The sequence below is a fragment of the Haliaeetus albicilla genome, chromosome 10, assembly GCF_947461875.1.
Source record: "Haliaeetus albicilla chromosome 10, bHalAlb1.1, whole genome shotgun sequence".
In the NCBI taxonomy this organism is placed as follows: domain Eukaryota; kingdom Metazoa; phylum Chordata; class Aves; order Accipitriformes; family Accipitridae; genus Haliaeetus; species Haliaeetus albicilla.
In genome coordinates this window covers 14,840,273-14,854,709 of record NC_091492.1, presented here as the reverse complement: position 1 = coordinate 14,854,709, position 14,437 = coordinate 14,840,273, and the positions used below count along the sequence as shown (strand labels likewise).

General features: G+C 41.5%; 2 protein-coding genes across 6 annotated transcripts in view; both read left to right on the top strand.

The window, feature by feature from the left end:
- The first annotated feature begins 426 nt into the window (after nt 1–426).
- C10H16orf87 (chromosome 10 C16orf87 homolog) lies at nt 427–14,281 on the top strand. Of its 2 annotated transcripts, XM_069793586.1 has the most exons (4): nt 427–569; nt 4,942–5,038; nt 7,646–7,828; nt 13,813–14,281. In XM_069793586.1, exons 1-4 carry the CDS (start codon nt 504–506, stop codon nt 13,929–13,931), a joined length of 465 nt encoding a protein of 154 aa, XP_069649687.1. In that variant the 5' UTR covers nt 427–503; the 3' UTR covers nt 13,932–14,281. The 2 variants fall into 2 exon arrangements, with proteins under 2 accessions (XP_069649687.1, XP_069649688.1); XM_069793587.1 differs by lacking the exon at nt 7,646–7,828.
- The window catches only part of MYLK3 (myosin light chain kinase 3), a 65,803-nt gene continuing 51,832 nt past the window's right edge, over nt 467–14,437 (top strand). For 2 of the 4 annotated variants that reach the window (XM_069793574.1, XM_069793569.1), the window contains exon 1: nt 467–569. Coding sequence is in view for 1 of the 4 variants with exons in the window: in XM_069793570.1 (XP_069649671.1) it covers nt 7,814–7,828 (15 nt within the window). In the remaining 3 variants the exon portion in view is untranslated. Of the gene's footprint in view, nt 570–4,938; nt 5,039–7,690; nt 7,829–14,437 lie in introns of those variants that run through there. The other 2 variants (XM_069793573.1, XM_069793570.1) reach the window with 2 other exon arrangements.

Sequence of the window (14,437 nt, the reverse complement as noted above, 5' to 3'; positions counted from 1 at the left end):
GCTGTCAGCCACGCCGAAGACACCCGAGAGGGGCGATCGCGCCGGAGCCGAGGCGACAGCGAGAGCTTGGGCTCGGGGTGGGCACCACAGCTCCGGGGTCCCCCCGCCGCCGGCTCTCCCTGATTCCCCCTCGGCCCCCGCGCTGGTGGCGCGAGGAGCCGTTACCGGCCCGCCCACCGCGCGCAGCCCCGGCCATGCGAGGCGCCCAGCCAATCCGGCGGCGGAGCCGGCTCCTCGCGCAGGCGCCCCCACCTCAGCTCCACCGTCGCCGGAGTGGGCAGAGCTTCTCCGGCGGCGGAGCGAGCGAGCGGCTCCTTTGTCGGAGGGCTGCGCCGGGGGCGGGCGGGGCCTGCGGAGGCTGCGCAGGCTCCTGCCGGCCGCGCGCCCCCGGTCGGCGCCGCGCCCCTGCCCTCTCCTCCCGCCCTCCCCGGCCGCCGTGGGGCGGGGCGGGGCGGGGCGGCGCGGCCGGCGCTCCGGCGGCGGCGGCGGCGGCAGTAGCGAGCATGTCCTCGAGCAGGGCCAAGAAAGTGAAGATGGCCACCAAGTCCTGCCCGGAGTGCGACCAGCAGGTGAGGCGTCTGCTAGGCCCGCTCCCCTCGAGGGCCGTCCCCGCCGGGGAAGGGGGATTAGTGGCCGCGGGGTTAGAACGGCGCCCCCGTGAGCGGGAGGAGCGCCCGCCCCGCCAGCAGGCGGCCCGCGAGCGGGGCTGGTTGGCCGGTCCTCAGGCCGGCGGGCGCCCTGGGGCGGAAGGGCTCGCCGGCCACCTCAGCGAGGTCAGGTTGCTCCTGTCGCTGGGGCTCTGGCTGAAGGGAGGGATGGGGACCGCAGGCGGAACGGGGGGAGGTGGGCGTCAGCCCCCGCCGGCGGCCCGTGGCTGTCGGTGGGGCCCGGCCGCTCGGCTGCGGTCGGCGGCGGGGCTGCGGGAGCCGCTCCCTCAGCGCAGCTTTGGTGTTCACCGCCCCGGGCCACCGTCCCTCTCCGGCAGCACCTCGGGGACGAGCGCCACTGCCGACCCCGCTTTGGCTCGTCCCTGGGCACGGTGGGTGTCCGCTGTCCCGCACTGACCTTTCGCCGCGCCGGTCGGAGTTCAGGGGCCGCCGGCAGCCGCCCTCCGCCTCCCGGGGAGCCGGGCTGTGTGCCGTGCCCCGGCCGGCCAGCGGCTCCCCGCGTTAGTGCCCACAGCCTTGCTTCCTGTTTTCTCTGCTCTGCGTGTCGGTTGTGGTTGCTTCTCGATACCCACCGCTGCAGATTATGCGCTTGCGATATCGATGCAAGACGCTGTCGACTGAGCTGCTTGGTTTTGAGGCAGGAAAAAATCAAGCTGGCTCCGTGCTACTGCGAAGCAATGCTTATGTGAAGTAAATAATTGTTGCCTTTGCAGTTTCTGCTGGGAATGTGGATTAAATACCGTGTTCCTCTTGCAGGATAACGTAATAGTTATCGTATGCTGAAGGACTTCTGTGCGACATGCGGAATTGATTGTTTATGTGCTAGTATTGTTTAGTAGCTATGTAATTTATTAAAAATGTAATGAACTTAGTAATTTATACAATGCAGTTTGCCCTTTGGATGACTAATGTGCCTATGGTTAGTCGGGAGAGCATTCAGTTGTGTTGTTTTCTCATGGAGTAGTTTAGAAATGGCAAAACTGAGACCTTCACCGCGATTCCTATCATGTAGTCCAAATGTGTACGTGAACTGTTGTTTATGTCTCGCTGCAGTTTTGTTATGTGTACAATATGGAGTTACTTACGCTTAAACAGTAACAGCAGCTGATTTTCACTGTTACTATATTACGAGCTTGTCTTCATTTACTCTTTTTCCTGGTAATGATGTTACTATTAAAAACAGGCCAGATTGTTGCAGCGGTGCTCCTCTGCTGGAACAATAGCACAGCACTGCAGAAGGCTGCTGTGGGGCTCAGGATAGGGGGAGAGGCTTTTACATGTAATTGTGGGAAACATGTTTCTGTTACTGGATCCTGAAACTTGACTGGTATACACTAGTTTAGCTATACTTAAAAAAACAATCTCATGCCATTTTTCCTTTACTTATAAAGATTAAAAAAAAGTCATCTTATTTGTTCTGACTTGCATGGTTTTTTATAGTGTTTCTGCTCATCCTGGAACAGTTTGGAATGTTGAGCTGTGGGGGGTGCATCCTCTCATGTTTTAAGCAATAGATGAACCACTGCAAATGCTCACATTAAGCATGTCACTGAAGTACTATTTCTGAGAAAAAATTGTGTGCCAATTTGGGGTTATTCAGTTGGTGAAAGAAGAAAATGAGTGAGAAGTTGAATATGAGAGTGGTGGTGGTGTTTTGGTTTTTTTTATTTAAAGTACAGAATGTCAAGCCACCAACAATAGGAAGAGCAAGTAAGCAAGCATTATAGGCTTGCTTTTTAAGCTGATGCCAAAACTTTCACTTTGTTCTGTGCTTTAAAACACGCGATATGCATATGTCAATGTAGATTTTCTGTTGGCAACTCTTCTGTGGCTAACATGGAATTAATATGCATATGTGTCCTGCCCTGGCACAAGCATTGCTCATAGGACCTTGTTTTCCAGTGCCAAATGTTTGGGAGAGGACAAGAAACTAAAACCCACAGTACATGTCAACCCTTTGCAGAGTGTGGGGAAGCTCTTGTGTGACTCTTTAAGTGGTTGTGTCCTGTACTAGTGTTTCTTAAATTCTTCCATAAACAAGAGCTTTGCATTTGTTTCTGATTTCTTCGCTAGAAGTGGCATGCATGGAAATATTTAGACAGCCACAAATATTGGAGTGTAATATTGAGTAACACTTCTTAGGCTTTTAAACTTTTTCTGCTGTAATTTAGATGATATGTAGTTGCCATTTAGACTTTTTTAAAATAAAAAAAAAGAAGGTTTTTGATGATATTTTCACAGCCAAAGCACAGCCCCATTAAACTAGGGAGCCTGAAGTACTTGCAGTCAATCAGAAGAAATAATTATCACTTCTTAATTTAGCTTCAGGTAAACTTTCTTGTATGAGAAACTCAATTTCTTCTTGCTTAGGAAAATGTTAAACAGAGTAAAATAGTGTTTGTAGGCCTATGTTGCCTTAATTACATTACAGGATGTTATCAGTAAAGGTCTTCAAAGGATAACTGATACGTTTCAGTGAATAAGCCCCTTCCCACCTAATCCCCCCACCCTCCCCAAATGGCTCACACACCTACATGCCAAACCTGCAACACAAGAACAATATTGTTCTGTTAAGCACAGTTAAGTTCATTGAAAAATATTGGGTCTGCTCCAATTCCTTTGGGTGGTTTTCCCCAAATTTTTTTTTAGGCTGAGCCTGGAAACGTAATTATTGGAGCGACCCAGGTGTTCAAAAATGGGTTTAAATGGAACTCCTATATCATCTTAACAATACAGACAAACTATCTGCTAGATAGTGTTTTTTAGTACTCTTATACTGACATATGAACAAGGAGATAAATGCACACACAAGTCTGCTAAATTCCGAGCTTTAAAGTTCAATAAACCTTGATTAGAATTGTGTCTCCATAAAGGGAATTTAAAAGTCTGTAGTTACATAAAACCTGTATCAAAAATCTATCTGTAATCTGTTTGTAGGGTGAGGTACAGGAGTTAAAATGTGCTACAGAAAGCAAAATAATTTGTTTATTCTGAGTAGCAGTTAAGTTCCCCTTTACAAATACAGGTACTATTTTGGTAGGTTTTTTCCCAGCCAGTAGAACATGGGAACTTGGTTCTTCTGTATGTCCGGTAAAATTGAGCAGGCAGTCATGGTTCTGTACTCCTGTTTGTTTCCATGGATATTGGCAAACTCGTAGAGACCTGTCTTAAAGAATTACATTTGAGAAATTACCTCCTGTTTTTTCCCCCCCCACTGTTGTGCTTCAACATGACTTGACTTTAATGTGTGTTATGTTAATCTCTTCCAGATCTCTGTTTAAACTTGCTTTGATTTGTGTTTTCAGTCTTAAACCTAATGAAAGCAATGTGGTGTATTCCTTACTACTTAAAGCCAAGATCTTTTGAGATCTTTTAAAGTGAAGGTAAAGAGGTTTGTAATTTATCAGCATCACTTTTTTTTTTAATTGCTCAGGGTAAGATTTTTGTCATTTTTCATGTAAGTGTGGCATTTCCAGGTTCTCTCATCTTGATTTAAATTGTCTTATGCTGGGGGAACGTACTGCTCCTGACTGCTTGGTTGATCACGAAAGGCACTATCGTCTCTTAAACTCTTCATCCTGCAGTCAGCTTTTGACTAGCTGTGGTAGGTTATTTGTGTTTTGAATTAACTAGGTACTTCTGTAACCACCCGGCCTTGTCTACAGAGCTGTTGTAGAGTGTGGTACAAATGCATCTGTTTTGCTTCGGGCTCTATTGTGCCTCCTGTTTAAAGCTGCTCCTGCTCTCTGAAGGAGTTGCTTTCAACTGCTTCCGAAAAGTGGATGTATTCAGAATGTACTGATACGTATGAAACTCATAGTTTTTCTTCTTTTTTTTTTTTTTTTAAAGTAAATGAAGGAAGCAAAACTGGGAATGTCTGATTGATTTGACTGGGGATGTTTGAGAGCTCTGAAGAGAAATTGTATTTCTCTTCTAATTCACCCTTGCTTTAGAGCTCTCCGCTTTCCCCCACCCACTTCCTGACAGTCTGGGGAAAAGGATTGGTAGTACAAAGTGGTCACAACAGCTGTACATTTCAAGCTTGGTTTCCAACAACTGCATAAAGAAAAGGCTGGGTGGGTGATTCACAGCAGAACCTGGTTTTACTATAAGTAAAATTTTAGAATAGTACAGGCCATAGCTGGCAGTACAGACTGAATTTGAAGAGGTATCTCTGAGGACGAAATGTGCGTTACTAGTTTTTTTTCTTCATCAGACAGGAATTTTGTCATAATTTGAAATGATCTGAAATATTTGTCTTTTGTTTTCCCAGGTTCCTGTTGCATGTAAATCATGTCCCTGTGGCTACATATTTATTAGTCGAAAACTCTTGCATGCTAAACGTGCTGAGAGATCACCACCCATCACAGGTAATACAGAGATGGGAAGAAGGGGACAACAGTTCTTTCCCATTATTTCTTGGAGGCAAAGGATAGAGTATTTTACTTCTCTGTGTAAAATGACTGTTGTCAGTTTGCTTTTCCTTGAATTTGTGCAGGTAGACTTTGAATATGTTGATTTTTCTTGAATTTTGGGGGGGGAAAAAGCTGATGTTTTCAGTCTTACTTTGTACTTGTGATGTTATTTATTCTGTGTATATTCTAGCTGTGCACATTGGTCATTATGCAAAATAACTCCTTACAGAAAGCTTTCTGTTAATCCTATTTTGAACCTAAATGTCTAGAGGTGTCAAAGGGATCGGATTTCATAGTACATGCTGATTGAAGCTGGGTTTTCTGAAAGTAAAAACTGGTCATATGTTTAATCTAAAACCAGGTGGGTCTTGCTTCTCTCTGCATGGGTTAAATTAAAAAATAGTGTATTTTTGTGTCTAACTTTTTTGTCTGTTGTTGTTGATGGGCACAGTAAGAAGTTGGTTGAATGTGCATTCTGGCATGATTAATATTCTCCTTGTGTTCATTTTTATGACTTCCTCCAGTCCTAGTAGGAATTAGTCAGAACAAGCACCTGTCAGGGAAGATGTTTAAAAAAAAAAAAAAAAAAGGTATCTGATCTTTTTAAAATTGTCTACTCGGCTTACAAAATACACCTAGCTTCCATTTTGTATCACTATTTTGAAGGATACTTACAGTTTACCAGCTTGTAGGAATTATATGACGTTATGCCAAATAACTGAACTTTCAAGGTGGAGGAGGTTAAGCAATGTCTGTGGTAGTTTGGAAGTGTTGGTAAATTTTTTTTTTTCCCCCCTTCCTGGTTGTTGATAAAGTAGTTACCAAATGAAGCTGAAGGCCATGTTCTGGTAGAGCAGAACTCTTGTATAATTCAGCTTTGTACATAGGAAATGCACCAGGGGAGGAAGAACCTCATGCACGAATATATGCTGGGGGCCACCCTGCTGGAAAAGCAGCTTGGCAGGAAAGAACCTGGGGTCCTGGTGACCAGCAGGTTGAACATGTGCCTTTGTGGCAAAGGCAAGTAACGGAATTCTGGGCTGTGTTAGGCAAAGTATTGCCAGCAGGTAGAGGGAGGAGATCCTTCCCCTCTATTCAGCAACGGAGGGGCTGCACCTGGAGTGCTGTGTCTGGTTCTGGACTCCCCAGTACAGGAGACACACAGACATACTGGAGGAGTCCAGTGAAGGGCCACGAAGATGATGAAGGGACTAGAGCATCTTTCTTCTGAGGGAAGTCACAGAGAGCTGGGACACTTCTGCCTCGAGAAGAGAAGGCTCAGAGGAATCTTATCAATGTATATAAATACCTGAAGGAAGGGTGTAAGGAAGATGGAGCTAGGCTCTTTTCAGTGGTGCCCAGTGACAGGACAAGAGGCAGTGTGCATAAACTGAAACATGGGCTGTCCCCTCTAAACATCAGGAAACACTTTTTTACTGTGAGAATGACTGGCACAGGTTGCCCAGAGAGGTTGTGGAGTCTCCAACCTTGGAGATACTGAAAAGCCATCTGGACATGGACCTGGGCAACAGGCTGTAGGTGGCCCTGCTTCAGCAAGGGGGTGGGACAGGTTGATCTCCAGAGGTCCCTTGATACCTGAACCTTTTTGTGATACTGTGAAATATAGCTTTTGTGTTAATATTAGTGACAAGTTACCCTGCTGTCCAGTTTGTACCCTGTGTCTATACTACAAGATTGATGGCACAACTGCAGCAAAAGGAAACCAGTTCCCCAGGAAGATATAGTGGGAGACCACATATGTCTATCTTGTGCTCATAAGGTAATTGCAACTTGTTTAAGAAAACGATGTTCCAGTATTTTCCACAATATAGCTACTACAGAATAGTGCTCCAGCCTTGCAAATGTGCAACTAGTCTGTGTTGAATAGTGTGCTGTGGCGACTGTACTATTTCCAGTACTGAAGCTCATTAATTCATACTTAACTTACAGGTGAAACTCATCTAAATACTTTTTTTTTTTTTACTCTGGTGTGTAGGAAAACAGTACACCTGTTCAGTGTTAAGTGTTATGAGGGCTTGTCATAGGCTAGATTTGGTGAGAGACATGTGCTATGTAATGTGGTGTTTACTGATTCAGCATTTCAATTTGTGAGAGCAGCGGGAATGATTTTGTTGTTGATGTCAAAAGATGATGAAGTACTTCGCTGTTTGCCTATATGATAAAATCCTTTTTTTTGGCTAGTGGAAACAAATGCAATGGGCAGTCTTGATGGCTGTGATTTGTACAGTTTTTTTCCATCTTATTGTGGGAAACGGTGAACTTTTTGCACACTAGCAGATGTCTCATGTTGCAGAATGCATTTGAAGTAACTAAAGGCTTGATCCTTGTAATCAAGAAGTGAAGTGTCTTTCTGGATCTGACACCTTAATTTCTGCATCGATATCATGCAGATGCAATTGTTCTGTAAAGGTACAGACATCTAACCGCTTTTGCTAAGAGATTTAAAGAAAAAAGGTGATTGGGTGGGGTAAGCACTAAGAGTAAATTAAGAGCAAAGATGAAAACAACTTTAGATCATACCATTTCTATTCATTTGCGCAGAAAACAAGAGTGAGGCCAAAAGGAGACGGACAGAGAGAGTTAAGCGAGAGAAGATAAATTCTGCAGTAAATAAAGACTTAGAAAACCGAAAAAGATCCAGGTCTAACAGCCATTCAGATCATAGCAGACGAGGAAGAGGAAGACCTAAGAGTGCCTCAGCCAAAAAGCATGAGGAAGAAAGAGGTATGAGAACTGGAGGAATACGTTCATTGGGTTTACTTTTTGTATGAAGACTTTTTTTATCAATAAACCTTTATACCACTCAAACCATTTAAGTAACTGGACTAGTTCAGCCAATACCCGTTATCTTAATATGTGGAAGGGACTGTTTCACACCTGTAGAGACCTCTGGTTTTATGTTTTTTCAGTGTCTGATTAGAACTAACTACAAAGAACTAAGTCTGTATTTTTAGCCACCATATCAAGTTTCAACATGTAGGTTGAAAGCCATTGGACTGTAGTGCTTAGTAGGTTTTTTGGTTTGGTTTGGTTTGGTTGGGTTTTTTTGAGGTACTGCTGCTCTATATCACAAGGACAAGCAGTGTCAGAGAGTGATTAGGATGACTGGATTGCTTAAAAAGTTCCTTGAAACCTTTTGGAGAGCCAAAGTAAAAAGGGCACCTTGAGTCACTACTATGACCTGAATTTTTGTCCCATGTTTCTATGGAATAATACTCTAGAGGAAAGAATGCCTCCTTGCTTATTAAGGTACCTTGGTGACCTGCTGTTTTTAATCTTTATACAATAAAGAGACTGTTACATGCACTAGAGTAATTTTGGAGCCCTTCAAGTATGTGACTTTCACTTAGGATTCGTATTTTTTTTCTAAGAGCGTGTTGACACTGCATTTGCTCTCTGTGGGTTTTGGAGATATTAATTTAAGGCCTGAATAATGAATCCAAAACTTAGCATGGACTTAAGGCTGGAAGGCAAGTAGGAGGGGAAGAACAAGATTTCATATAAGTATTCAGAAGATTTTGTTCTTAAAACTACTGAATCCTTCAAGCATACCTTATAGCATAATTCAGAAATGCAATAATGTTTTTCCCTGCCACCTTATTTGTTAACAAAAAATGGGTGTTATTCTGTGTTGCAAAGTGAGTTCCTTGAACTTCTAACTCTTCAAAACCAATTTTGTTGTCTCTGCTGTTTAATGTAGATCTAGTCCTTCTTAAATTTTCTTTCCTATAAAAGTATGAATTGGGATTTGTTGTTGTTCTAGTGCTTTGGCTGTGGAAAGAGGAGATGGAATTTGATTTCTGTATGTTTTCAGAATGGTAGTTGCTTTACTGTAATAGGAATACAGTTATAATATCTAATATCTTCACTGTTACATATGGATTATTGATGTATGTAGCTTCGCAGAATACAGAGCTTCCCTATTTGTTGCTGATCTAAGCTAAACTTTGTCTAGCACCTATAGGATCATTTCTAGGCATTTTACTGCCAGTCTAGTTCACACACAGCTTTGGTTTGAAAATTCCTGCAAGCTGGTTGGGTTGCCCTATAAATGTAAATCTTCTTTCCTGTCCCTGAAATAGAGGAAAGCAATCTAAGCAATCAAAAGAAAAGATCCATTCTGTTAATGCTTGTTTTATAGTCCCCAAAAAGCAAGATTTTGAAAGTATGAGGGATATTTAGAGAACATGTTTTCCTATCAAAAGCTAGGCTGAATGTTTTTAACTTCTTGCTGCATACTCTGAAGTGTGACAATATGCCAGTGCTCTGAGGTAGAAAACTAGAAATACGGATGCAGTGAGATCTTTGCATAAGAGTGCATGTGTGGTGTGTTGTTTTCTTCATGTTTGGTGTTGTGTTTTGTTTAAAGTTGAATCTCATCTGAGAAGATTGCCTTCATCTTCTTGTCCTGTCTTACCATCCCCTTTACTTGGTATTGTGACTACTGCTACTATTTCTTCTTCAACCTCTTCATCTGCAGACCTGGTACAGAGCTTGGGTTCATGCGCATTTGTAATTATCTTTGCTCCTCACCAGTGCAGCACACCTTATTGTTTAGGAATAAGTGGGCTTAGGATATTTTCTTACTTCTGATTTATTTCTGGTTATGTCAGACCGTAATGCGTGTAGACAACTGTGGTGGTTATTGGGCAGATTTAAAAAATAAAATAAAAAAAGTTGAGACATATGGCTGTCACCTATAAAAATAAATTCAGCAAAGAACTCATAGTTTTGTAAGTAATTACTATAAAACAAGTTAACATTGACTTTTCCCTTTTCAAGTGGCTTATAAAATTGGCCTAACTACTACGTGTGGTGTAATTAGTGGGAATTTTAGAAATATTTTTCCTTTACCAAACCTGTTGCTTGATAGTGGTGTTTGCGTAAAAGCATATTAAGCAACTTTAATTCTTCTATTACAATTAAGGTGATTTTCATATGACGCATTGTTAGTCCTTGTATCAATCTGCATAGAGTTGAAAGTCAGCTCTGGAGTCCAAGACATTAGTTTAGTGTTAGACTTTATGCGTCTTATTTCCTTGCCTATTGTATATTTCTAGGGTATTTTGGGTATGCATTAGTTGCCACTAGAGATTGTGCTACTCTTCTTTCCCCCAAAAGACTTGAAAAGAGGCCACTGCTTGCAAAGCTGTCAAATATTTGGTGCCTCTTAGGTTTCTGCAATGCCTAATGTATTTGTAGGTGGAAAAACAGGAGGACAGAGAATACCTGAATAATAATAGTGTGCAAAAGCAGATAATCTGTCCATCTGAAGACCACCCAGCTGTGAAAATTTTCTTCCTAAAGGCACCCATGACATCTATAGCTTTGCTTCCTTGCTTGTCATGCTCTTTCATATATAGTGTGCTTCTTCCCTGTTGTGTCTGTGCCTTTGACTAGTTCTTTTGTATCCTTCGTGACTGGCTCATGTTAGAGCAAAGAGCTGCAGGATTCAACAGCAGTTAAGAAGAACAGGAGAAGGAAAAGGGCTTTTTAAAATAAGCTATTTTTTCTGCAGATTTAATAAAAAGGAATGGAGGGGGAGGAAAGAGGAAGCTGATGTAGATTGAGGGGATATGGCGGAGTGCCAGGGCCCAGAGAATATGCCTATCACGCGTTTCAGAGCCATGTGATGGCTCTGGAAAGTAGGAACTTCTCCCTGCAGGCTTGGCTTGTCAAAATTGTTGCTTAATTTCATGGTCAGAAATGCTGCAATATATTTTGAAAATAAAAAAACTTCATAATAATTTCATTCTGATTTTGTTGTGGTGGTATGTTTTTTATTTTACTGTGTGGGACTGTGATACACAGCTAGACCGGTTCCCAGGCTGCCTTGTTATCTAGTTAACAACCTTGATTATATTGAAACAAACAAAAAACCCCTCATATGCAGGAGGAAGTGGTATTGGTTATTCTGAAAGAGGTTACCATCAAGTGAGACTCACTGAGAGTGGCCTGTTGTCTTACTAAAGCATACTTGATACTTAACAAGGGATGAATCTTTATAAAGATATATAAATTTCAGTACCCTGATAAAACTTAAGCTGAATTAAATTTCTTGACCCAAGTTTTCCTTTTCCAGTAATTTCTGCCTGTATTATGTATACATTTGGTTGCCCAATGTGCACATTTGAAGTAACTTACTATCTTGGATAGTGAATCTCAGAACTTTGGATTTTGAATCCAAAAAAGGGAGGGTCCATATATTATTTATACATAATCACTGTTTTAAGGGCTGTGGGTCTAGTGGGTTGCAGGAGATCTGGGGATGTGAGACATGCTCCAGAAAGACTAAATATCTTCACCTAAATAGCCTCTTAGTTGTACAGCAAAAGACTTAGTATTTTTAACATCTTACAAAAATGGTATTGTGATTCTGTAAGACAGTCTTTTGCTAATAATAGAGAAATGAGTCAGAGCTACTTTCAGATAAGACTGAAGCGGAAAGTTTTAATAGTGTCTGTAGAAACCATGGTGTCCTATGAGTAGCATATGATGAAATGTGATGCAGGTGCAAGCTCTTCTCTTCACTAGTTAGATGAGAACTAAGTGAACTTAAGAACACATAAAGCTTGTAAACCTGTGTTAATCTCTGCTACTGTTTGATATCAAGATTTGAATTCTTTAAAGCTGAAGTCTCAGAACAAGCCAGTACTTCAGGAGGATGGGGGGGGGAAGGGAAACTTGACAATTTTTTTTTTTTTTTTGGCTAAGAAGTCTACAATCTGTTAACTGTAACCGGGGGGGAGAAGTATTTTTAATTTTGCTGGGTGCTGACATATTCAGGTGGTGGCTGGATTTGTTTGGATCAGAAAGTATGAAAAAAGGAGAGGTGTTTAGATAGAAAAATAGAAAAGACTAATGTGGAATAACCAGTGTGTGTGGTGTCTGTGCTCAGAACAACTCCCAGCATTGTTAATTTGTAAATGGTGGGAGGGAGGAAGTGGAACAACCCAGACTGACTGTACATACAGAAACTGATTTGTCTTGAATACAGGGTAGGACTTGCAGTGAAACTCAGTTTCTTAGCTTTCATTTCAAGCTCAGTACACTAGAGAAAATTGTTTTGTGTAGCCAGGGAACCAGCAGAAATCACTTACGTTCCAAATATCAAACATGCTTTGATTTGTCTTATTTAGCTAAGCAAATTTCTTGTTTTCAGATTAAAAACTGATGCATCTTTGTATGTCCAGGCTCCTCACTAAGCAGTTTTACTTGTAGGGAAAGGTGAGCTTGTGTGTGATTAAGTTGTCTAGAAATCTTTAAGCGTATGGTTTTGTTTCTGTGTGTTTCTGTATCAGTATTAAATCAGAACATAGTGGTAAAGGTTTTTTCAGCTTCTTCCACTTAGTTGTTTAAGGCAAGCACTTGACTTCACAGAGAAGGCAGTCTGTTGGAATGGTGTCCATGGCTGTAACACAGATGTGAAGCCAAATCTAAAAATGTTGTTATGAATGTGGACCCATTGAAGGAATAACTGTGTGAGTAGGTGGAGATAGGAGATGCTGGGATCTTTTTTCCATATGGTGCTTTCCATTATTTTCCAATGCTGCTTTGTCTTTCACTTACCCATTGTTGATTTAGGTGTCTTGGTGGAGCTGTCTGCCAGAGCGTGCTGCGGGCAAAAAAAGTGTGCATATGTGTGTCTGTGTTAATAAGACAGAGGGGTCTGTAAGGTGAGTGTTACGTTGTGACTGTAAATTTGTCCAGGCCACTGTGGAACTTGGTTTAGAGATGGAGTTCCACAGCTAGACACCAACCTTAAAGCTCTATGTGTATTCCTCTCTTCTTTGTGTCTAGAGGCTTGGTCTTCTGCTGACAAAGCTGTTTTTTTGTTGGTGGTGTGTGGTTTGTTTTTTTTTTTCTTAATGAGTTGTCAGCTACACATCGCTAGCTAAACTGGGATATAGATAGTCATGATCTGGAATAAGTGGTATTTATGAAAGTGGTATTTATGAAATCATACTATTCTATGAGTTTTGTCATACGCTATAGTGTAACTTAGCATACTTGAGCACTGCACTATGGAAACTTTTTGATGGCTTGCTGTTGTGTGTCTGTAGCATTGAAACAAGCCAACATCCAGCCAGCAGAGGGAATTCAGAGGCTTTCACTTGCTCACTGAGGTGTTAGCACTATTCTGTATCTGGGTTAAGATTTAAAGTCTGCAGTATAGAAAGTCCAGAAATGTTCATGGTGACAAATTTGGAACCTGACTTCTGGCATGTATCTGTTCTTTGGTCTTGGACACTGTAATAAAACTTTGGGGTTTCTGTTACTTAGATGTAAAACCAGCAGACAAATATTGTGTTTAATGAGGATATTGTAAAATAACTTTGTTTTCTAGGATGGGAGATGTTTATGTAAAAGCAAAAAAAAAAAACCCACAACTAAAAAAATGGAGGAACACTTGAGTACTCGTTTGTGTCAGGAATCAATATAATGTTAATGACTCATTCTTTCTTCATCATTAAAGAACAGAAATTCAGTCATGCTTTTGGATGACTAATTCTGTGATTCTTCTAGCAACGTTGTGTGCTTCCATTCCTTCCTCCTTTCTCTCAATCCTTCCCTGCATAGGAGTTGATTGTCTAACTTCTTTCAAATTCCAGTACTCCATTCCACATAATTTATTAACTACTATGTAGCTTGCATTAACTTCAGATAATGGAAAAAGCTTCTAATAGTGACTTTTTTTTCTTCTACAGAGAAACAAGAAAAGGAAGTTGACATGTATGCTAACCTTTCAGATGAAAAGGCCTTCGTATTTTCAGTGGCCTTGGCGGAAATAAACAGAAAAATTATCAATCAAAGACTTATTCTGTAATTTGTAAGCACAATCTGCTGCATTTATATGCAGAATGGCTAGCATATTTCCAAGGCGTTGTGGACTCTCGGAAAGTGTGTTGTCTGCACCGACAAGGACCATAGCATTTCCTGTTAAAATTCTGCTGCTGTTCTTGGAAATTGAATTATGTCTCTACAAGTCAGAAAGAAAGTGTTCACAAGATTGTACTATGAAAAATCAGAAAACAGATATGTTTTACGCCTTGAAGACAAATGCTAGACAAATGCACAGAGAGACTGCACCCATTCCAGAGCACTTGTTTTAAATTTGCTGCCAGAAATGCAATATTTTAAATATTTTCAGAAATAAATGATTTTCCTTTAAAATTATATATTTCAGATTTTTCAGCTATATTTCAGTTTACGTATGTACAGTTCACATAACTTTTTAATAAATTGATATTCAAATATTTTATTGAACCGGGAACTAAGTACATTTGTGATACTTAGGGTGTGTTGGTTTTAAACCTCTTAGAAATCTGGTAT